The 23,283-nt window shown below is 47.7% G+C and overlaps 1 protein-coding gene across 7 annotated transcripts in view; it reads right to left on the bottom strand.

The window, feature by feature from the left end:
• ADCK1 (aarF domain containing kinase 1) overlaps positions 1–23,283 on the bottom strand; it is a 114,396-nt gene that overhangs the window by 69,958 nt on the left and 21,155 nt on the right. For all 7 annotated transcript variants that reach the window (XM_057731869.1, XM_057731867.1, XM_057731863.1 and 4 more), the window contains exon 4: positions 3,171–3,374. In XM_057731869.1, the coding sequence (XP_057587852.1) occupies positions 3,171–3,374 (204 nt within the window). The remainder of the gene's footprint in view (positions 1–3,170; positions 3,375–23,283) is intronic.

The following is a 23,283-nucleotide window of genomic DNA, read 5'->3' as shown; positions in this document are numbered from 1 at the left end:
CAGAAGAGCCGCAACCTTACCCTCATCCCCCATGCTGGGGACACCCTCGGGGCCAGCCCTATCCTCCTGGGACAGGGATCGGTCTGAGAACACGAGTGACCCTCCAAGGCCTCTGCTGATGGGAGGGGTCCCCAAGAGGCACAGATGGAACCAGTCAGTGCAAGCTGGAACACACCATCTTTGAGCTCCTCTGGCCACCCCTCCCCTCTCTTCAGGCTGAGATTTAGGGGCAGCTATGCAGTCGCTGAGCTCCACGTAACCTCAGAGCCCATGCAAGGACTCAGATCTAGAAAGAAGGTGATGCAAGGCAGACTCGGCTTCCTTAAACCCCACTCCTGGAACCAGGGACGAAATGGAGGCTCTCAGGGCAGGAGTGGAGCCCAGGATCACTGGCGCCAGCTCAAACATCTTTGCGGGGGGGAGGGCTGCTCCCCGAGAAGTGTCACAGGGTGGGTAGTGGAGGAGGGAAGTGCAGAGTGAGTGACTTTCCCCGCCCTGACGCCCCCACACCCACCTACCCTGCTTCCCACACGTCCCCTTTCCCCTCCCTCCCACCCACAGGCTGAGAAAGTGTGTCATCGGGAACAAATGCCATCTTCCTGGGAGGGAGGAGGAAGAAGGGGTGAGGGAAGACTTTGATTGTGTGCCTGGGGAGCTGGGGTAAGAAACCGGAGGTTTCTGAGCTTCCCAGCTGTGAGGGACGCCCCCTCTGAGCCATGACCTTGACATTAGCCTCCTTTCCTCAGAGGGCTCGAGTCCAGCTGTGGGGCAGGAGCCACAGGCCACCGTGCTCAGGACGACTTGGCCGAGGGGCCTAGAGAAGAGGCTTTGAAGATGCAGGCAGCATCTTCCAACCCAGACACCCTTCGGCCAGCCAGGTGGGCGCACCATGACTGCTGACACCCCCAGCTTCCCATCTCACTCCACCCTGGCTCGGAGGAAGCCACTGCCCCGCTCTTGCCTCCCCCTCCAGCTCTCCACAGACAAGCTGGCCTCCAAGGGTTAATCGTCTGCCTTCGCTCCCTTGCCCCGCCCCCACTGAGCTGCCATATGCCAGCAACAATGCACTTCACACTGTTATTACAGTGATTTATTTAGTTTTAATTTGGGGGTGCATCTCGTGCTGTAGGAAGCAGGAGGCCAATAGTCTTGGCAAGAAGCAGAGACACACAGGGGCTGTGCCTTGCCGGTCCCGTCCCCTCTGCCCGCAGCCCCTCCATCCTAACCATGCTCTTCCCAGCCTGTGGCCTGCTCCTGGCTCCAGCCCTAAATCAGGTTTACTCTTCACTCACTCTTCGCGCCAGCCTCGCCCAGTCCCCTTGGAGGACAAGTTCCTCCTCAGCAGGAAGGGAGTCCACAGAGGTTTCTTTTTGTTTGTTTGTCTGTTTGTTTGCACGTGCCACACAGCTTGTGAGCTCTTAGTTCCCCAACCAGGGATCGAACCCAGGCCCCTTCAGGGGAAGCACGGAGTCCTAACCACCGGACCACCAGGGAATTCCCCACAGAGGCTTCTCTGCTCACCTCGTGTGTGACCCAGACCCCCCAGAGAGTCAGTTAACGAGGCCAGCCCAGGCCAGGCTATCACTGAGCAGTGGGACACCTTTGGTTGACACCGGGCCTCTACATCAAGGGACTGACAGCCAGGGCCAGCTCCACGCAGATCAGCGAAAATGGAACAACTGGCCTTTATGCACCTCTGCCCCCACTCGCCACCCAGCCCGCAGTAGCCTAAGGAAACGGCCACTTATCAGCCGTTGGTTTGGTAAACAAGCACTAGCAACCACGATACACCACACATCGTTCTGCGACTGCCGACAGGAGTAAACAGACCGGCGTGGTCTTCATCCCCAGACTTTACGACTTACAGTTAAACCACCTAGACACAACTAACCAAGCTGAGAGAGGCACAAGCAAGCAAAGGTGTGCAGAGGGTCAGAGAAGACATCACAGGAGAGCTGGGCTTTGGCCAGGACACCCAGCACCCAGCACAGTGCCCGGCATTTGGTAAACAGATGGGGAACCACCTGACAGGAAGAGGACGGGGTAAAGAGATTCCAGACAGACAGAGACCACCGCAAGTTGCAAATGGATGCGGTGGACCTTGAAAGTCCTGCTAAAGACTTTATTTGGGAAAAATGGGAGGCATCAAAGGTAATAAAATAATTTCAGGAAAGGTATCAGGTGATTTCAGCTTGACTTTAAGATTATTTTGCTCAGAAAAATTCTAGAAGATCCAAAGGATTCTCTAAGAGGAGAATTTCAAATATAGTAATAGGTGAAGGGAGAATAGAAGTTTTTCAGTAGAGTTGTCTGTGGTACCATAAAATTACAGCACATAATTTGTAAGGCTGGGCCTGATCTGCAGATCGGCACCCTACAGACGGCTGCTCCAACCTCTCTCCATCCCCAGAAGCAAGATGAGCAGAACAGGTCAGCAAGGGCTCACACCACTGTGCCCAGTCTGGGTTCCATATATCCTGTAGGTCACTGGCATGAGTCCCAAGGAGTGTGACCAGGGCTGCGTACGGAAGGGCCCTCAGCCCCTTCCTCTGTTGCTCCGGGGGGTGGAATGAAGATCAGGAAAGTTTGAGGAGGCAGGTTTTAGCCCTTAGAAGGAAGCACTTATTACAATTAGAGATGATGATAACAGAACGGACCACCTTAGGCAACAGGTAAGAGAATAAGCTTCCTAGCATTGGAGGTAATCAAGCAGAGGCCCAGAGACATTCTAGAAAAGTCATTGCATTGAATGATTAGGACAGCTCACTGATAGAGCAGTGCACTGGAGTCACTTACGAACAATGGGATTAATGATGGTACCTACCTCATAGGTTTGCCACAAGGACTAAGTGAGGATAATGTGTGCACAGCTGTGAGCACGCAGTAAACCCTCAATAATTGATGGGCAATTATTGACTGAATCATATGAATCATATTAGGTTACAGGTCAAAAACAAACATCAACTATTTCATTTAGTCCAACTAATATTTTTCACTGAGGGCCTCTCAGGTTCCTCCTAACCTCTCTGATCTCACACTGAAAGTTTCCGGGAAGCGTAGTTCCATGCCACTGGTGAACCCAGGGCCTAGGGCCAAGCAGCGAGAACTCTGGGGGTCCTTTCCGAAAGCATCCTGTCCCAGGGCCCATCCCTCCTGGCAGAGGTGGGTACCTCTTTGCCCAGGTCCTCGCGGATGACCTGGCGGACCTCCTGCATGCTGCTCTGCGGGGCCTGGCTGTGTAGCACCTTCAGTGTGCTGGTGTACTCCTCCGGCAGCAGGTAATCCAGAGCTCCCAGGTGCTGGCCCACCTTGATGAACGTGCCCCGGTTGGCACAGCAGAGCTCGCAGAGGCGCCTGGCAGAGCGGAGGTGCACCTGCAGGGAGACAGGAGGGGCCAGAGAGACGTGAGTGCTCCCTGTCCACCGGACGCTCTTCTCTTTTCCTGCTCCCTCTGCTTGGACACCCTGATTCACCCCTAAGTGTATGTACACACACACACACACACACACACACACTCACCATCATTCACTTTCAGTCTCCTGGTATCCAGAGCAGTCAATTCCAACCTCACACTGCAGCCAGCCTCCTGACGTGGCCCGATGCTTCTGATCGCCTTTCCTTCAAAACTGACCTGGACCGCGTCCCACTCCCTCAAAAACAAGCATTTGTCCAAGGCTTTCGACCAATTCTAATCTACTTATGATTCGTTCAAGGATACACCGAGTTCGTGCATTTGCCACCCACCCCTCAGCCATACTAATGATGCTGTTTGTTTGGAGGTCTACAATTTTTCAACATGGTCATGGTCATTATTTTTTTAATGCTTACAGCAATTTAGGGAGGCAAGGATTGGTATCTTTGAGGGTAAAAAAAAACTCAGATGTTTTGCTTATAAAGAAATAGCTAATAAATGTCAAAAGAAGGTCTAGAAAACACTTGAAACCTAGGGCTCTTTAACTCAGCAAACTTTAGCAGAGGTCTCTATTAACTGGAGGAAAACTTTACGGGGGGCATCAGGTACATGGGGTAGGCAGCAGGGCAGGCTGGGCAGGCCAGGCCGGCCTTAACTAGCAGCCTGATGCCTACCTATCCTTCCAGAGTCGGGGGTGGCCCCCATCAGACTGCACATCCCCAGTCATACCCCAGCTCAGCTTGGAATTAATCATCCCCAATTCCAACCCTGCCGAATAAGAGGCAGCCAGAACGGCATCCACGATCCATTAGTGCTAAGGTACAGTGTAACCGGAGCCCAGGTCCCACCAGAGGCCCCCAGTGACGCTGCCCTGGCACCCAGCAGCCCGCTCCCCCAACAAGACATTCTCAGCCCCCAGGCCAAAGCCACTGCAGGGTCAAGGCCAAATGGAAGCAGAGGACTGGAAGGCGGGGTGAGGACACACCCTATCGTCTCCACCTCTCCATGTATTCACTGGGGACTGACTGAGTCCCGTGCCCTCCAAGTTGTGGGGAGACATGACAGACACGCTCCCACACAGAGAATGACACGTGGCAGTAAGATCACACTGAGAACCACGGAGCTCACAGATGGGAGAAACAAGAGGGCTGGAATTAGAGTCCTGGCTCCAGCGGGGGAAGTAGGGTATGGGTGCTGATGAACGCGAGGCCTCTTGGCTACAAATCCACCCTCCCTTGCCGTGTGCTGTGATACTGGTGCTGGACCCTGTGTCATTCCTCCTTTGTCAGATGGGTCGCTATTAGGCTCTGTCAACAGGTGACTCTGGGGGAACACTGCAAGGCCACAGCAGCACAAGGAGGATATGTTTTCAGCTCCTGTGTGCTGTTCTCAGCTCATCAGCCAGTGGGTCATTGGCTTGACCACTTTGGTAGCCCTCACAGACCAACCCACCCTCCCTAAATCTCTCCATTGCCTGATGGGCCCCTCCTGTGGATCAGCTCCGGCCCATACCCTCCAGCAAGTGTTCTGACCACCCAGCAGGCAGCTCCTATATACTAGCTCCAGGTCGCACCCTCCAACAAATTTCCCTGCCACCCGGCAGGCTGTACCCATGGACCCTGCCCTCCACCACATCTCCTCATCACCAGGGCAGCCCAGCATCCCAGCCTTGCAGGTGGGAGGCCCCCAGCTGAATCTTAAGGTCTGTTCTCGTTCACCACCCCTCAGCCCTAGAGGGAGCAGGTGCTCTATGCGTTTACTACTTCTGTACACTTAGAATCTTCTTTTAATCCTTTTAGGAGTTAACTACCTTTTCCTAGTTAATAAGTCTTTATGTTTCAATTATGGGTATGACTAGGCCCTGGCTGATACATAGGATTGCCCCCTGAAACTGAATTTGAACAGATTAGGATAAAAAAGGAGGACATTTCAGGTTGAGAGACCAACACAACATGCATCTGTGTGTCTCTGTGTGTGTGTGTGTGTGTGTGTGTGTGTGTGTGTGTGTTTGTGATGCTAAAGACTTTACACTCTACCATTTTCTTTTCACATCTGCATTTATCTCTGCTGCTGGCAGCCCTCAGAAAGCATTAACCTCACCCTGAAAAGCCCTCCTACCAGGGAGCAGAGCCAGGGCTCTGTTGCCCCTCACCTGTGGCCTGAGCCAGCCCCAGGTAGGTTGTCTCTTGGCACAAAATGATGGTCACCTCCAGGACACTGTCTGGGCAATGCAGGGAGGCCTCTCTGGTCACACAAGCCCAGGAAAGCTGGTCTCTGGTCACACAAACCTCTGACTCACTGGTTACTTGGCACATCAGCCATTGGGGACAGAGACCATGTGTGTCTCCTGTAGACTGTGTACCCCAGGGCAAGCCATGCATGAGCCATAAATGTAGACTGATGACAACCATGGGTCATACACTCACAAAACTGTCATCCGTGAAACTGAATCAGCATCTACTGCAAATAGCATCCACATTTCAACCAAAGAAGCCCCCATGCCACCTTCAATCAGCTTCTAAATAAACACACACACACACACAGAGTCACATGGAGGTAAGTGACATTGCCACTCACCAAAAAATGTAAATGCCGGACTTCCCTGGTGGCACAGTGGTTAAAAATCCAGCTGCCAATGCAGAGGACACAGGTTTTGATCCTTGGGTGGGTAAGATCTCACATGCCACAGAGCAACTAAGCCCGTGTGCCACAACTACTGGGCCCGCATGCTACAACTACTGAAGCTTGTGTGCCTAAGGCCCGCACTCTGCAACATGAGAAGCCACCACACTGAGAAGCCCATGCACCACAACGAAGAGTAGCCCCTGCTCACAACTAGAGAAAGCCCGCGCACAGCAACGAAGACCCAATGCAGCCATAAATAAATAAATAAATAAATTAAAAAAAAATTTTTTTTTAATGTAAATGTTCTTTTAAGGCCGAAAGACACAAACTCTGAATGACAGAGCAGGCACTCTGATCTCCAGGGTCCCTTTCCAGCTCCAGCTCCTGCTCCTATACCTCCTCTGTTCTTTGGGATCAGAAGGCAGGTCCCACTCAGAATTTCAAGAAACTACTGGCTTAGCGCAAACTCCCTCTTTCAGCACTCACCTCCTGCTTGCTGGTGACCTGGGATGGAGGACTGCCCTTCCCTGGCTCACCCAGCATCCTCACTTCTGAGGTCTGTAAGTAATAATAAACCTTGTGACTCTACTTCTTCTTTGCAGATGCACTTAACCTGCACTTTCAATCAAAACAACCCAGTAGGTTTCACTTCCCTGGTAGGAGCTTGGATGCTGAGGGAGCTACCAGCCAACCCAATGTGGGAGGCTTGTGCCCCTCATTCAGCAGGTCATAATCTACATATTCTTAACTCAATACACCAGCTCTGGCTTCTCAACACATGCTACTGCCCTAACACGGCCCACCCATTTGCTCACTGGACCCAAGTCCTGCCCTTACCCAGCCACCTGGTTTCATGAGCTGGTTGGGTGTGTCACTCCAGCGTGTCCTCACTGCAGAGCCCCCACACGCCCCATTCCATTCCTGCCAAAACATGGCAGGAACAGCTGGCACAGTCTCTCTGCCCCTCCTCCAACTTCGTTTTCACTTCCAGCTGAATAATTTGCCTTATGATTATCTCATTGCCAATAACCTTGTTGTAATGAGTTTTAATCTGCCTCATATTAATTAAAAGCATTGTCATCAGCCAGCTTGGGTTGGGGTTTGGGAGGGGGGCAGTGAATAGCTAACAAGATCAACTCAGTACTGAGTAATTATTGACTGGGAAGGATGGAACAAAGGCCCAAGGAGGGCAATCCTTTACTCATGCCTAAAACCCCAAGAGTGGAGATCTCGGGCCCCAAACTTGGAAGAAAGGTACCAAAGCCAGACTGAATCACAGGAGCTCCCCATCAGAATTGGGCAGTGTCTCCGATGGGCTTTAGGGGTGTGAGTGTGAGACAGAGACAAAAGAGACAGATGCACATATATACCCCACACATCACAGCAAGAAAGAGACAGCAAACGAGGTCAGAGACAGACCCCAAAGCAGACAAGCCCCTTGACAGATTCTTCTAGTCAAAGACTCAGGACCCAAAGGAAATGCACTGACGTGTAAACAGTGTTATCTCTGGGCAGTGAGATTACAAGAGCGGTTTTCTTTACAGGTTTTTCTGTATCTTTCAAATTCCTTAAAACTAATATGTATTATATCAATAATAGAGAATTTTTTTAAATAATCCCTTCTTCAGCATCTTCCAGAAAGAGAAAAGTGCAGCTAACAGGACTCTGCCACGCAGACTGGACCAGCTTGGTGCAGAATCCAGCATCTCTTGCCTACTTTTGCAGGATGCTATGATCCACATGTGTGTTTTTCATCATGAAAATGGAATTGTAACTCCTCCTTCATCCCTAAGAAATCAGGCCAGGATGGCCTCCAAGGTCTCTTTTCTGGATGTCACCCTTTGCTTTAAGCTGTCATTTAAGCAACAAAGTAAAACTAACTCATCATGTCCTGGGAGAATAAAAAAAAAAGTTGCAGTTTATAAACTTGAGCTTGAAGAAGCTTGACCACAAATTTAAATCCCATTCCTTAGGAGCGTCTTCTGTCTCTCCTCTGAGCACCTGTCAGAGCACAGGGCCACCTGGTTAAGAGCACAGGGCCAGCATCAGATTGCCACAGTCTATATGCCAACCTCACCACTCAGAAGCTGGTGATCTTGGGCAAGTTATGTAACCTCTGTTTACCTCTGTCTGCTCATCTATAAAAGAAAGGTAATAATAGCACCTACCTCATAGGTCTGCTGTGAAGATTAAATGAGGTGACGCATGTACTTCACTTAGCCAGAGCTGGCATTTCTATACTTGCTCTAAGGGTACCTAGAGTTTGTTTTAAGGTAAAGTAAGACACACAGATGTGGACTTAACTATCATAACGAAAGAAGTTTTTGCTCACAATTCCATACAAGCAGGAGAGTTGGCATGCCACACAGAGCCACAGAGGGACGCACCGGGGTTGGCCAGGAGACAGAGGGAGCTAGGAGAAATGTGGGCAGAGCTTTTATTGTGGATTCCATGGGAAAGAATGGGTGAGGCTTAGGAATGGCTAGGTTTTTGTTGTTGTTTTTTGTTTGTTTTTTATTTATTTATTTATTTGGCTGTTTTGGGTCTCTGTTGCTGCACACAGGCTTTCTCTAGTTATGGCGAACAGAGGCTACTCTTCATTGTGGTGCGTGGCCTTCTCATTGCAGTAGCTTCTCCTGTTGCAGAGCACGGGCTCTAGGCACGTAGGCTTCAGTAGTTGCAGCACATGGGCTCAATAGCTGTGGCTCACGGGCTCTAGAGCACAGGCTCAATAGTTGTGGCACACAGGCTTAGTTGCTCCGCAGCATGGGGTATCTTCCTGGGGCAGGGATCGAACCCGTGTCCCCTGCACTGGCAGGCGGATTCTTACCCACTGTGCCACCTAGGAAGTCCCAGGAATGGCTAGTTTTAATTATTTCAGTTGGCCTTGGGGCATAGGGGCTATCCCTGGCTGTTTGGTACCTGGCTCTGGGGTGATTAGGGCAGGAGGATAGTGGCCCAGAGTGCAAGAGCTCGGTAACAGAGGTGGTTGGCAGGTATGGGCTCTAGATTGGTTGGTTTGCCTATGAAAGGTATACTCACAGGTGAGTTGTTTGCTATCTCTTGGAACTAGTTAACCTTGAGAGCAGCAGTCCCCCCAGTGTCAGCAAGGCCCCAAGATGTCAAAGTATCAGAAAATAAAATACATGATCAATACAATATTCTAGCTATACTCCCTTGGGGAATCTCCCCCAGTATCACGGTAATAAATACTATCCACACACTGATGGTACACAAATGTGTATCCCCTGCTCAGACCTCTCCCTGACTCCAGACTCACATATCTAACTGACATCATCCAATGTCCAATGAGCTCCTCAAAACGTAGCATGACTTTCCCACCACTTCCACCACCATTGAAACTGGTCCTCCCTCAGTCTTCCCCATCTTAAGAAACTGCAACTCTAAAGTTGGAGTTGCCAAAGCCATAAATCATCTTGACATCTATTCGCCAAACAGGGACCAAAATTACCTTCCCATCTGAAATAACCAAAAACTGGACAAGATTTACAAAATAATGGGTTTTAAGGCACTAGGCATCAGGCAACGAAAGAGTGATTCCTGAAAGACTAAAAACAAACAAGGTGAATCCTATAATTACCCCAGTTTACTGCACTGAGAGTTTTCAGGCCACAGTACAGGGCAGAGGAACCCAGGCAGTGCCCAGAAGACTTTCTGAGGTGGAAAGACAGAATTAAGAGTCCCAAAACACCAAAGTGGCGAAGTTCACTGGACAGAGTACTGGAGAAGAGAGAACGGTACAAAGAAAGAGCTCTGAAGATCTGCAGAGGGTCCATCTTACATATTCAGCTGAGTACGAGTCAGCACATACACATGAGAAAACTACCAGAGCCAGAGAAATAATAATCCAAAAAGACTAGGGTTAACAGTACCCAGTGCTCACATAGGGTTTATTTCCAGCAGCCAAACTGGAAAATCTCAAGATTCTTGAGGCATTTGTTATAATACCCAGAAGGGGCTTGCCTCAGTAATAGGGAATATCCCAAACTAAACACTGTTCCAGTCCCATCTAACAAATATTAAATGAAAAATTTGAAAAAAAAAAAATCAAACTGTTTCCAAGAAACTTAACTGTGTCTCAGAACAAAGCTCAAGAATACTTATAAGAATACAAAAATATCTAGTACCCAAAAAGATAAAACTGCAATATCTGGCACCTAATAAAAAATTTACCAAGCATGCAAAGAAATAGAAAAATACAACACCTAATGAGATGAAAAATCAATCAAAACCTACCCAAAACTGAAGGCTATATTTGTAAAGGCTTATAAAGTAAAAGATGACATTAAAATGGTTGTTATAACTGCATTTCATATATTCAAAAAGTTAAGCAGAGACATGGACAATATAAAAAAGGAGAGTGAGATCCAAATGAAACTTCTAGGGATAAACACTGTAATGTTTGATATGAAAAATACACTGGATGGAATTAATAGCTGTTAGACATTGTCAAAGAAAGGATTAGTGAGCCTCAAAGATCTACAATCGAAATTATTCAAAATGAAACACAGAAAAAAAAACAATTTTTTTTTTTTAATGAAAAGAGCATCAGTGATCTGTGGAACAAATTCAAGCAGGCTTGTAAACATGTAGTTGAATCCCCAAAGAAGAGGGGATGGGAGATGGTGGAGAAAAAAATATTTAAAGAAATAACTCAAATTTTTTCAAATTTGATTTTTAAAAAACTATAAACAACAGATACAAAAACCTCAACAAGCCCCAAGCATAAGAAACATGAAGAAAACTACATAATGATGTTGTTCAAAATCAGTAATAAAGAGAAAATCCTGAAAGTATCCAGAGAAAAAAGACACAACATGGGGAAAGGAACAAAGATAAGAATGACAGCAGATCTCTCACAGGCAACAGGGCAAGCAGAAGTTAGTGGAGCAACATGCCTGAACGCACTGAAAGAAAACCCAGAATTCTATACTCAGCGAAAAAGTCTTGCAAAACCAAAGGTAAAATAAAAGCTCTTTCAAAAATATAAAAGTTGATAGAATTCATCTCTCTACACTACAAAAACGGTTAAAGGACATCCTTCAGGCAGAAGGAAAATGATACCAGAGAGAAATATGGATCTTCGTAATGGAACAAAGAGACCAGAAATAGAAACTTCAGAGGTAAACAATACAAGAAAGTTTTCTTATGCTCTATATTTCTTTAAAAGATAAGTGACTGCTTAAACAAGAATAATAACAGTATAACGTGGAGTTTATAATATAAAAGTATATAAAAGCAAAACGTATTACAATAGCATAAAAGCTGGAAAGAAATGAAAGTATATTATGATGAGATTCTTATACTCTGTGAAACAGTATAATGTCACTTGAATGTAGCCCGTGACAAGTTAAAGATGTATGCTATAAACTGATGCAATCACTAAAATAACCAAAAGAATTATAGCTCATAAGCCAACAAAGGAGACAAAATAGAACCATGGAAAAAAAATTCAGTCCAAAAGAAGGCATGAAAGATGCTCAGCACAGTGCTAACTGTAATAGAAAAACATATATGTAGATGCATCCTAAAAGTAGAAAAAGGTAAAAATAATTTACGGAACAGTAAAAAAAACTAAAAAAAAAAACATGGAACAAGTCACACAGTGCAGTATTAAGAAGCCATTTTAAATGAAGACCATGAAAATTACGGTAACAACATGGGAAATGCTAAAGATAACATGCTAAAGGAGAAAAACAGCTCTTATATTGATAGAACGCTATGGATGTAATAGGAAAGGGTTAGAAGAGAGCATATCAAAATCATAATGAGTTTGAATTGGAGAAATTATAGATAATTTTTTCTTGAATCTAAATTTTTATAATATAATTACTGCTTTAATAAATCAAGTTTTTCTATTTTTGAGATATAATTCACACCATAAAATTCACCATTTTAAAATATACAGTTCAGTAGTTTTGCCTATATTCACCAAGTTGTGCAATTATCACCACTATCTAATTCCAGAACATATAAATTGTTTTATTTTTAAAAACCAATTATAATATTTTAGTCACACTATATATAAACATCCATCTTGGGTCTTTGAAGTAGAAGACTGTCTTCATTCAATTTATCAGCACTCATTAATAGATGATAAAGGTTGTGAATGCTCAGTATGTTTGAGTTTCCCATTGTCTTACATTTTACTAACACTCCAGTTCAGTTAATAATTTCATATTAAAATGAAGCTCAAACTTAAGACGCCAAATGACTTGTCAGCACAATGCAAGTACAAATAGGTCCCTGATTTATAATTTTCACACATTCATCTCCATAATCATTAGCTTCTATTTGAATTGTTGATTCACTATACCAGCATATGATATAAACTGCTGGGAAACAAAATCTTGTTCATTGCACACTTGGTAATAACGGTCCTCGGTGGTAAATGCACCTTCCTTTACAGCACATTAAACCTGTCACACACATCTGACCTGATCCATTCAGGTAAGAGCCCCTCAGGTGGGCATTACCACTCTCTCCATTGCACAGATGCGGGAATTGAGGCTCAAAGTTAGGGGCCTTGCTAGGGTTACTCAGCCAGTAAATGGGAGATCCAGGGTTTGAGTCACTGTCTTCTGACTCCAAAACCCATCTCTTTCTGCTAGGCTCTGCTGCCCTTCCAAACACACGGTTGAACATTCTTCATGAATCAGAAGGAAAAAGTCCAGGTGGCCAGTGTCAGCTCTGGGCCCTCGGTGTCGCCCTCCCCACATGCTCACGACTCCCCCACCCCCACCCCCAGCTATTTCCCACAACGAGGGCCCACGGCCCCACGGCACCTGGCCGTGTCTGGGCTCCCAGGAGCCACTCCAGTAAGCCGGCTAACACCAAGATCAGGAAAAAATTCATGAGCACACAGGGGCCTGGGTAACACCAGTCACACAAACAAACTGCAATCAGGGAGCCAATGGGAGAAGGAAAAGAGGGAGGCCCAGGCGGCACAATGTGTCTCAGTGCAGACACTGGACAAGACCACAGGACTGTGCAGCCCAGGGAGGCAGGGCACAAAGGGGCAGGACACAGGCCACAGTGGGAAAAGGGAAATAGCCTTCCATGATAACCCTCCAAGAGTCCCCACTGTCCTCGGTATGAAATCCAGACTCCTACCAGGCCCATCACGATGCAACCCAGTTGCCCTCTGGCCTCAACTCTTACCCTCCCCACTCACTTGCTATCCCCCCCAACCACAGTGACAAGTCCTGAGTCATCCCCTGCCCCCTGGCCTTTGCACAGGCACCTCCACGTCCCCACCACCCCTCTCCTTCTCACCTGTCAAAACCCTCTTCAACCTGGACCCAGGCCTCAGTCCCCTCACCTCTTCCTAGTCCAGCCTGGCCCATCCTCCTCTCCTCTCCATCTCCAGTGTGCCTCTCAATCCTCCCTTTTTCTGGACCTCCCTTGGAAAAAACTGGACTCCTCCACATGCTGCAGCTCTGGGGCCATGATCACCTGCTCTGCTCTGGGCCCAGAGAGCGAAAAGCAGAGAAGCCACCCCAGACATGGCCAGGTTGCAACCAAATTTGGTTGTGATTCAAGGCGAAAGGCCCAGAGCAACAGAGCTGCCAAATGTTAGGGACAATGATGTAACTGTCCTCCACTGGGGACGGCCTCCTTCCCAAAGCCCCATCCCCACCCCCGCCTTCTCTGCCGGGAACAGACAGGCAGACCCTAAGAAGGCCTCCACTTGAGAATCCAGAGCAGAGGCTTTACCCCACAACCCGTCAGGACTGGAATCACAGATGATTCACTCAACAGAAGCCACATGCCCATCACAGCACCCAGAGAGCCCTCCCCACCCCTGCGGCTCCCTTCCCCTACACCCTCCAAGAGGAGCCACCAGGCACTGCTTCCACGAGGAACGGAGCACTCCCGAAGAGACAAAGTCGGATAATGTAGAGGAGGGCAGACCCCTGTCCTAGAGGAGTCAGCGCCAAGTCCATCACCCCAGGCCAGATATCCAGGACTATCACGACTCCTCCTGGCTCTCAAGGCCTCCCTGGGTCCCCCTCAAGGTCACCCAAAGGGACCACTGACAAGGGCCTGTACGGCTGGACTAAGACATGAAGAGGACCCCAGCACCGTTTTTGGGTCCGGGCTCTGCCTGGGCCCTGCTTTCTAAGCCCACAGGAGAGGCGGCTGCGAGGGGAGGGGACTGGCCCCGGCTGGGCGCTGATGTCCCGTCTGCAAACTAGCCTGGGGGTCAGGAGGCACATACTGGTTCAGGGGAGCAGGGACGGCCTGGGGAGATGTTATAGCAATGTTCCGGTCAGAGGAGAGACCGGGCAAAATGACCACCGAGGCCCCTTTGGCAGCTGGTCCTCAGGGAACGCCACCAGGCCTCCAGGGCTTTGTCGATGCCCCAAAGCAAAACAAACTCCTGTGGAGTGTGAAGTCTGACACCCCAAACACGGGCAGTGACAGGGCCAGCACCATCTCACACGTGGCTGTTAGTACTGTGGGACTTTTCATCACCAAATTACAAATTCCAGGAGCACATTAAACACAGAAAATCCCAGCGCATTCAATAGGGAAGGAAGAGAAGCTGGTGTCTGAGGGGTAACTCTGTGGGATACCGCGGAGGGGGTGACCCTGGGGAGGTTTTGCGTCCGTGTCCAGCAGTAATCTAGAAGGACAACGCAATAAAATTTTTAATTGTCACTAACATTTATTAAGTACTTACTATGTTTAGGCCCTAATCCATAGACGTCATACTCATATTATCTCACTTAATTCCATAACCACCCTATAAGGTAGGTGTGATTCTTAACCACTGTTTTACAGATGAAGAAGCGATGGCTCAGAAAGGTTAAATAACTTGGCCCAGGGCACACAGCTAACTAAGACCTGAACCCAGGCAGTCTGGCTCCGAGACTGCATGCTCTTTAACCACAGTGAAATGCTTCTTAGAATACCTGGATACTTCAAAAGAAAAGGAGTCGAACCAGGATTCAAGGGACCTGGGTTCGGGCCAATTCTGCCCCTAATGTATTGCCCCTACTTATATAATCCCGAACAAATCATCCCAACTTTTAGGACCTCAGCTGGCCCACGTGTACAAGGAGAGGCTGCAGAGCATCAGGAATACAGGTGTGGCAGATGTGCCTCCCTCTATTACCATGGCATCCATCAGACATCACTAATCAACCACAACAGGCACACATTCTCCACCCTGCTCTCAACCGCTATGTATCAACTGGAATTGACAAATGAAATGCCTTTGCTTTCCCAGAGTTAGATTATTTCTAAGGTGTCTTCTGACTCTAAAAATCTACAACTGTATTATTGGGTTGTTTAGAACTTTGGGTTCTAAAGACAAAATTTTAATTCTAGCCCCACTCCAACGAGATTTTGACCTTATACTTTGATCTTCCTTCTACAAAATAGACATGTTACACTGTGGTCAGCTCCATTTTCTCCCCAACCCACAAGGGATGACACTCTAAGCCAATGCTTAATCTGAGTTACATGAACTGGATGTGCTGGCCCTCTCTCCTCTGTCTCTCTAAGGGAACCCAATAAAAGGGGGACCTAAGGCCAAAGCCATAGACATAATAGGACGAAGGGGTACAGGTTCTTTCGTACTAAGCATTGTGTTTCCAGAAAGTTCCACTTAAAATACAAATACTCCCCAGAGATGGTAACACAGGAAATATTATCAGTCATTGACACCCTGGCATGAGTTTCTGTCTGTTTTTCCAGCTTTAGCAACTAGTCGAGAGCAGAGTTCTATGGAATGGGATAGGTTCCAAACATAGTTTCTATTTTAGAGAAGGCCATCCTAAAAAGAAAGTTGCGGGAGGGGGCATTTGGGGAGGGCAACCACTAGCGGCTGAGAAAGCTTAATGAATAAAACATGCTACACAGCTGCCAAGGATACTTGCATTTTAATAGAGAACAGTTTGAGGCCAAAAGAATTAATCTCTAATGGTGGAATTACAAGCATCAGCAATGATTTAGGGAGGTATTAAGCAAAGAAAGTTGTTCCAGCATCCCTGAAATCCCAACAAATGAGCTGATGTGAGTGCGCAAGCCCTCAGCAAACAGCAAATGTGCTGCAAATTTAAGGGATTAATAATATTATTACTGACAACTTCTGATTCTGCCTGCCAGTGAGCACGCCTGCCACTACAGAGACAAACCCAGATGCCCATGGGAGCCCAGGACACGCATTCTTTGGTCTGGAAAGCATCCATTTGGGAACCTAGTTGCCAGAAAACTGAAGAGAACCCTTCCCTCCATCTGCCCCTTAATCACACACACTGAGAAGATGCATAATTAATTTGTTCTCAACAGTTGCTCTGTGGCTAGAAGAGTGAGGGCATTTCTGGAATGGCAATTACAGGCAAAAAAAAAAAAAAAATGCTAGGCCACAAGCAGGAATAACATATCCAGGCAGCCTGCTTCCCTTCCCTTCCCCACTGACCCTGTTCAGGCCATGGGCCTATGTAATGGGACAGGACTGGGAAGGAACAAAAAACAAAATCTTGAAAGATACAGAAAAGGAAGACCCATTCCGGCCTCAGAAGAAGAAAAGGTGCAAAGCTCAGGTACAACATGAAGATCACCAGGCAGAGGATTTGAGGGACAACTGAGCGCACACACGAACTCGATGCAGTTAAAGAATTCTTGTTCATTTCATTCACTGTGAAAATGACATGAATACTTATAAAACTATCAGCTGTTAGAGATGCATATTGAAATGACAGTTGAAATGCCACAATTTCCATAATTTAAAATTCTTCAGCAAAAATAAATAAATAAATGAAAGAATTATGGCAACATATTTTAGATCCAGGTGCCAGGTATAGGGTTCACCATCTCATTCTCTCTACTTTTTAATTAATTTGAAATTTTTCATATAGAGTTGGGTTGGGGGGGGGGGTTGTTTTTTGTTTGTTTGTTTAAGATTTAAGGCAGTTCCCTACCTGCTGTTCCTAACTTCTCACTGTGGCCTAGGAGGCCCTGTGTTCTCGACCCAGGCCAGCCTCTCTTGTCTCATTTTGTACCACATGCCCTGACATCCACTCTAGTCCATCACGCCAGCCTCCTTTCAGGTCCTTGAACACACCATGCTTGTTCCCATCTCAGACGTTTAGGCTTATAGCCTCTTCTTCCCAGGGCCAGCTTCATGGACATGTGACCAGTGCAGTCAGACTGCACCCTACACTCAAAAGGGCTCCACACTTGTGGTTTAATGCAGAAGACAGAATAATGCCCCCCAACAAAGATGTCCATGACCCTAATCCCTAGAACCTGTGAGTATGTTACCTTACATGGCAAAGGAGAATTAAGGTTTCAGAAGAAACTGAGGTTGTTGATCAGCTGACCTTGAGACAGATTCACTCAGATTATCCAGGTGGGTCCAGTTCTCTTAAGTGGCACACTGGTTCTTTTAAGTGGAAAAGGGGGACACAAGAAGAGAATCAGAGAGGTGGCAGCGTGAGGACCTGGCCAGACACTTTGAAGTTGGAGAAAAGGTGCTTTGAGCCAAGGAATGCAGGTGGCCAATAAAAGCTAGAAAAGACAAGGAAAGGAATTCTCCCCTAGAGCCCCCAGAAGGAACACAGCCCTGCTGACAGGTTCATTTTAGTCCAGTGAGAACCATCTTAGACCACCAACCTCCAGAACTGTAAAAGAATTCATTTGTATTGTTATAAGCCACTAAGTTTATAGTAGTTCATTACAGCAGCAACAGGAAACTAATACAGAGTAGCTGTCTTGCAATTCTTAATTTTATCTTTGAACTTGTGTTTTGCAAGTGAAGCCGAATGGGACAATGGAACATGCACTAGGGGATTTCGCTCACACAGTCCCACCTCCCCAGTGGGTTCTCAGCAGCCCATTCTTCACCCTACGCCCAGTACCCTGGCTCCATCTGGCCTCCCCTCCTCCTCCCCACAATTACAGCTGCTCTCCACCCAGCATGGCAACCAGCTCTTGTTGGTGGGGGAGGCCTACATTCTTCCATTGCCCTTTGTCCCCACTGCAGGCCTGGATACAGGCATAAGAAGGGTTGGGGTCATACTGTGTCATGCAGTATCCCTCCCCATCCTAGACTAGCATCACCACGACAAGTTCAGCAGGTGACCCGGCAGGACTTCTCACTCACGCCCAATCCAGAGCCTGAGCACATCCCAGCACAGAGGCTGCAATCTCTTGGGAGCTTCCCATCCACTGCAGGTTGGGGCAGCACGGCCGCAGGAAGGAGAGATGACTCCTCACCCAGGCATTGTCATTTTGCACTGGGCCCTGGAAATTACATAACCCGCCCCACCTCTTCCTCTAACAATATTCTCCCAGCTCGTCTCTTCCTGGTTCTTTCGTTGCTTTTCAGATTCAACTGAAAAACCCCACGTCAGAGAGCTTTTCCGAAGACCAGCTTCAGTCACTCTTCATCCCATGACCACCTTTTATCTCTTCTAGGGCACTCCGCAAGAGCTGACATTATCTTGTTTACTTACCTCATTGAGTCACTAAAAAGTATTCACTGAGCCCACTGTGTGTCAAGCACTGTTCTAAGTGCTGAGGGTACAGCAGCAAGAAAAACAGATCAAGTCTCTGCCCTCCTGGACCAGACACTCTTGTGAGTGCTAATGATCTCCTATCCCTTCAAGAACAGACCATGGTACACCCAGCACCTCACACAGTGCCTGGCATATAGCGCTCGAGAATCTTTGCTGCACAATTGACTGTATGAATGGTGAGTGGTCCGGGTACTCTGGGCTGTGACGTGGCACAGCATGGAGACATCCCTCTTCATCCTATAGAGTGCGGGGCATGAAGATCCATCCCAAAAGCAAGAAATTGGAGAGAAGGAGAGGCCTGGAGACACACTAGGGGTGGGAGAGGGGCAGTGCCCCAGTCCCCAAACCATGTTGCCTTAAATTAGCCTCACATATGTCCTGCCATTATCTGTCAACAGTTTATCTGTATATTTAAGTGAAGTTATTCTGCTAATTGGACATATGTCTCACGGTTCTACAAGGAAAAGTCTATTAAGAGTCTCGCTGTAACAGGCAAGAGCTCTGAGGGTAGTTTTATTCAGGAACAGGAAAGGAGCTGAGTGGATTTTAATTTGGTAGAAAATAGCTGCTTGGGGCCAAGACAGTGAGAAGCAGGGAATCAAGAACAGGCTATTAGATTATTACTGTTGTTAACAAGCGCCTCCATCACCCTTACAGCTGCAGAGTGCCTTCCATCAACTTTATTAGTTGTATTATGGCCTTCATCTACCCCTGCTATTCCGGCGATTCCCATTTTGGAGACGTAGCCACCCAGGCCAGAAAAACGCATCTCGCCCAAGCCAGTGTGAGTGTGGCCTTTTAGCCCCTGTGGCCTCACCTCCCAAGCACATCGAGGTATGAGAATTTCTGAGTCTGAGATGCACAGCCCAAAGGGTTTCAGGAGAAATGGCAGAGGGTGGAGGGGACAGAAGAGAGGTAGAGGAAAACACTGGTTTGTCAAACTCCCTGATGCAGCAAGTTAATCCATGCCTCAACTGCTGGCCTAGAGGAAGCCTAGAAGCCCATCCAGTGCAGGAAGGAGCCAGGAAGTTGCGTGGTTATAGGCACAGGCTCGTGAGCCACACTGTCTGGGATTAAATCCAAGACCCTATAGTGGGTTGAATGGTGGCACCCAAAAGATATGCCCATGTCCTAATCCCCAGAACCTGTGACTGTGACCTTAATTGGAAAAAAGGTCTTCATAGCTGTAATTAAGTTCAGAATCTTGAGATGAGATCATCATAGATTGCCCAGATAGGCCCTAAATCCAATGACAAGTGTCCTCCGAGGAAAAGAAAAGAGAAGACAGAGTGATGTGGACTGATGCAGCCACAAGGAATGCCTGGAGCCATCGGAAGCAGCAAGGAAGGACTCTTCCCTAGAGCCTCCAAAAGCAGTGTGGCCCTGCTGGCACCTTGTTTTCATAGTTCTGGCCTCCAGAACTGTAAAAGAATAACTTTCTGTTGTCATTGGCCACCTAACTTGTGGCCATTTGTCATGGTAATCACAGGAAACTAATATACCTGCTTACTGGCTGTGGGCCCTTGGACAAGTCACTCAACCTGTCTGTGCTTCAGTTTGTCCATCTGTAACACAGGGATGATAACAGTATCTGCCCCAGGGCCATTATGAAGTTAAAGGAGATAAAACAGAGAGAGCTCTCAGCACAGCGCCTGTCCCGTGGTGTTCAGTCAATGTGAACACTTGCTCTTAGCAACAGAAGCCCACCTAGGGAACCCATTTTTAAAAATGGCTCTCCAGGCCTCACCCCAGAATCACTGAAAACAAATTTTAGAGTATAGAGTCTAACAGTCTGTACTTTTAAGGCTCCCCAGGTAACTCTGACCATCTGACAGGTTAGGAACCATCTGTGAGCTGTCACATTCCCACCTCCACAACAGACAGAGTCTCTGCTGTTTCTGAAAAGCTGCCCTTCCAGATACACTTTTCACAACTGTCCTTGGTAACCCAGTCCAGTATAAACTACCTCAGTGGTAAGGAAGTCCTAGCTTTTGCCTACTCCAAATCCCCCATCATGTAGCTTCACCCCATTTCCCTGCAGAGGTAGAAAGAGCTCAGTCATGGTGAAAGCACCCAGTCCAGGGCAAGAAAGGAGACTACAGGGAGGTTTTCAGTGGAAAAAGCAATCAGCAGAGAGAAGCCCAGCCATGGTTAGTCTGCGATAGGATCTGAAATGAGCAAAGACAGTCTGCAGGTGGGGTTTCTCCAGTGCCTGGCCCCATTAGGTGCAGGCTAAATCATCAACACAGCGCCGTCTCTGGGGAGGAGGGCCCTCTGCCCTCCTCCGGTCACTCCACAGAACCAGGTGGCAGGAACAGTTGGAGAGCAGCTCTGCAGCAGCAGGAAACCAACCCTGAGTGTCAAGGCAGCTCGTGTAGGCAAGCGAGCTGCAGACACTGCAAATGAGAAATTGGCTAATGGTGATAATCACGCTGATCAGGATGGAGAAATGCCCAGCACAGGCAATGGCCTCCCATCACCGGAAACCCAGGGGCTTCTTCTGTTTCATTTCAGCTGTGGCCTCTGGCAAGGGATCACTGCTTCTCAGCAGCATGAGCAACTACCATCCCATTAGGCAGCTTCAAGCCCGAAGCAGCCCCAGGAGATAAACAGGGTGAGCTAGGGGAAAAGAAAAGCTAGAATGAGAGTGGCCAAACCCAGCAGGGGAAAGACTGAGGCAACAGAGGGCGCAAGCCAGAGTTTGGCCCAGCGTCTGCTACAGATGGTACAGCCTGTGTTTCTCCAAGTGTGACCTGGTAACAGTGTGCAAAAATGTGGTACAAGAGGCAATTTTGGGTGGTACCCAGAACACGTTCTGTTTGCATATGCATTAGACCCAAAAAAAGAAAGCTAGTCTATCAAACCTGCAATTTCACAGATATGTTTGCTTAGGACAAAACCAAGTAAAGGAAAAAGAGTCAATAAAATGAAAAATATCATACCAATACATAAATAGTTGGCTATAAAGAAGTGCATGGAAATGATAACCAGGGAATTCAAGATACTGCTCGCTTCTACAAGAGGAAGGCTGGAATTAGGGAGGAAGTACCTAGGGGTCTACCATTGTATGGGTAAGGTATCTTTTCAGAAATTGAGCAGGGAGTGTAAAGGTGATCACTAAATTATTTTGTATACCTTTTTTAGGCCTTATATATTTCACATGTTTTTAAAAATATAAAAGGTATGCAGACATGGCAAAGTGGGTACTGTTACTGGCCATGGTCCATAGGTCACTGAAAAGTCTAGAGCAACCAAGAAGACAACTTGGTATTTGCATGATCTGCTTGGGAACTACAGAGAAGCCACCACACAGTGGGCCCAATCTCTGGAAGGAGCTCAAGGCACTCCACATTTCCCCTCAGGGTCCCCACTGATGGGAGTGGACCCCACCAATGCTTTCCCCAGCCCACACTAAGGCCCAAGAGCCTCCTGCCATGGAACTCTCTCTGAATCAGAAAGACTTTGGGGTCAGGGCCACTGCAGAAAGTTGTGTAGGTTTGCGATGCAGTACTCAAAAAGATATGGGTATGCAGAAAACTGAAAAGGAGGTGCTAGACTCAGTAGCAGACTCTGGTCTCCCTACTCCACAAGCCTGGTCCTTAGATGACCCAACCAGAGCAAATTAAATGCAGCTCATGCTCCTGCAGAAATTATCACAAACTGAGAAAGCCAGTCACCAAGACAGCAAGGATGCAATTTTCCTCCTCTATGCAGAATACTCCCAGGCAAATATTCCATGATGACAAACAAAAGCAGCAAAAGGGGATCTTAGGGACAGAGTGCGTGAAAACTCACCGAAAAGCATTCACGCCAGGTTGACTGACACCGAACGTGCAAAAGGAACAGCAACACAACTCCAGGCCTTCCAGGCATGTACCCTACCCCCCAGGCTGGGTTAGCAGCCCCTCCCATGCAGGGCTCCTGCCCCACCCCCCAGTCCTCCTGGCCAGGAGTTAGCTGCTGTCAGGAGCCAGAGCTAGAATGAAAACACACTGATCTTCTGCAACTGGAGATTTCACGCCTGCTCCGCCAACTAGACTGCGAGCAACTGGAGGGCAGAGGTTGAGTCTCATTTCCCTTTACATCCTCTGAACCTGAGCCTCATGCAGTACCTGGTACAGAGCAGGCTCAGTTAATGCTGGTTAAAATAACAGGTGGATGGAAGAATGGTGGAGACATGCCCTGGTTTGGCCAGAACAGTTCCAGATTTCAGAGAATATTCCTAAAGAGTCAGATGCTGCTACATTTCCCCTTGCAAAACAAGAGGATCTTTAAAACGCTTACTGTATTATCATACCCTCACCAAGATGGAAGTGTAGTTACCCTCAAAACCTGCAGTTGTTCAATAGCTTAAGAGTTAAAGCCCTTTCCCAAAGCAAAGGGCTGGCATCTACTGATTCCTTTTGAGGGTCTACACTCCCCTCCATTGGGAAATATTTGTTGAATTAATAACTCTTCGGGTGACGGATTACATAAGTAAAGGAATCCCAGGGAGAAGGCTCTGTTGCCCTCCTCTCTCCTCCTCTGTGTTTCCCAAGCCCACCCCAGGCAGCACCACAGCATCAGGGCTCGCACCAAGAGGCGCAAACCAGGCAAGAAGCTGCACAAGCATATTTGGTTCTACTTGCTGTCCAAGTTGGTGCTTTCCCCCAGGTTGCAAGTGGATAAAAAGGGAGACAACCAAGTATAAAGTGC

This window comes from Hippopotamus amphibius, chromosome 4, assembly GCF_030028045.1.
Source record: "Hippopotamus amphibius kiboko isolate mHipAmp2 chromosome 4, mHipAmp2.hap2, whole genome shotgun sequence".
In the NCBI taxonomy this organism is placed as follows: Eukaryota; Metazoa; Chordata; class Mammalia; order Artiodactyla; family Hippopotamidae; genus Hippopotamus; species Hippopotamus amphibius.
The sequence above is the reverse complement of the archived record's forward strand: the minus strand, read 5'-3'. Positions and strand labels throughout refer to the sequence as shown.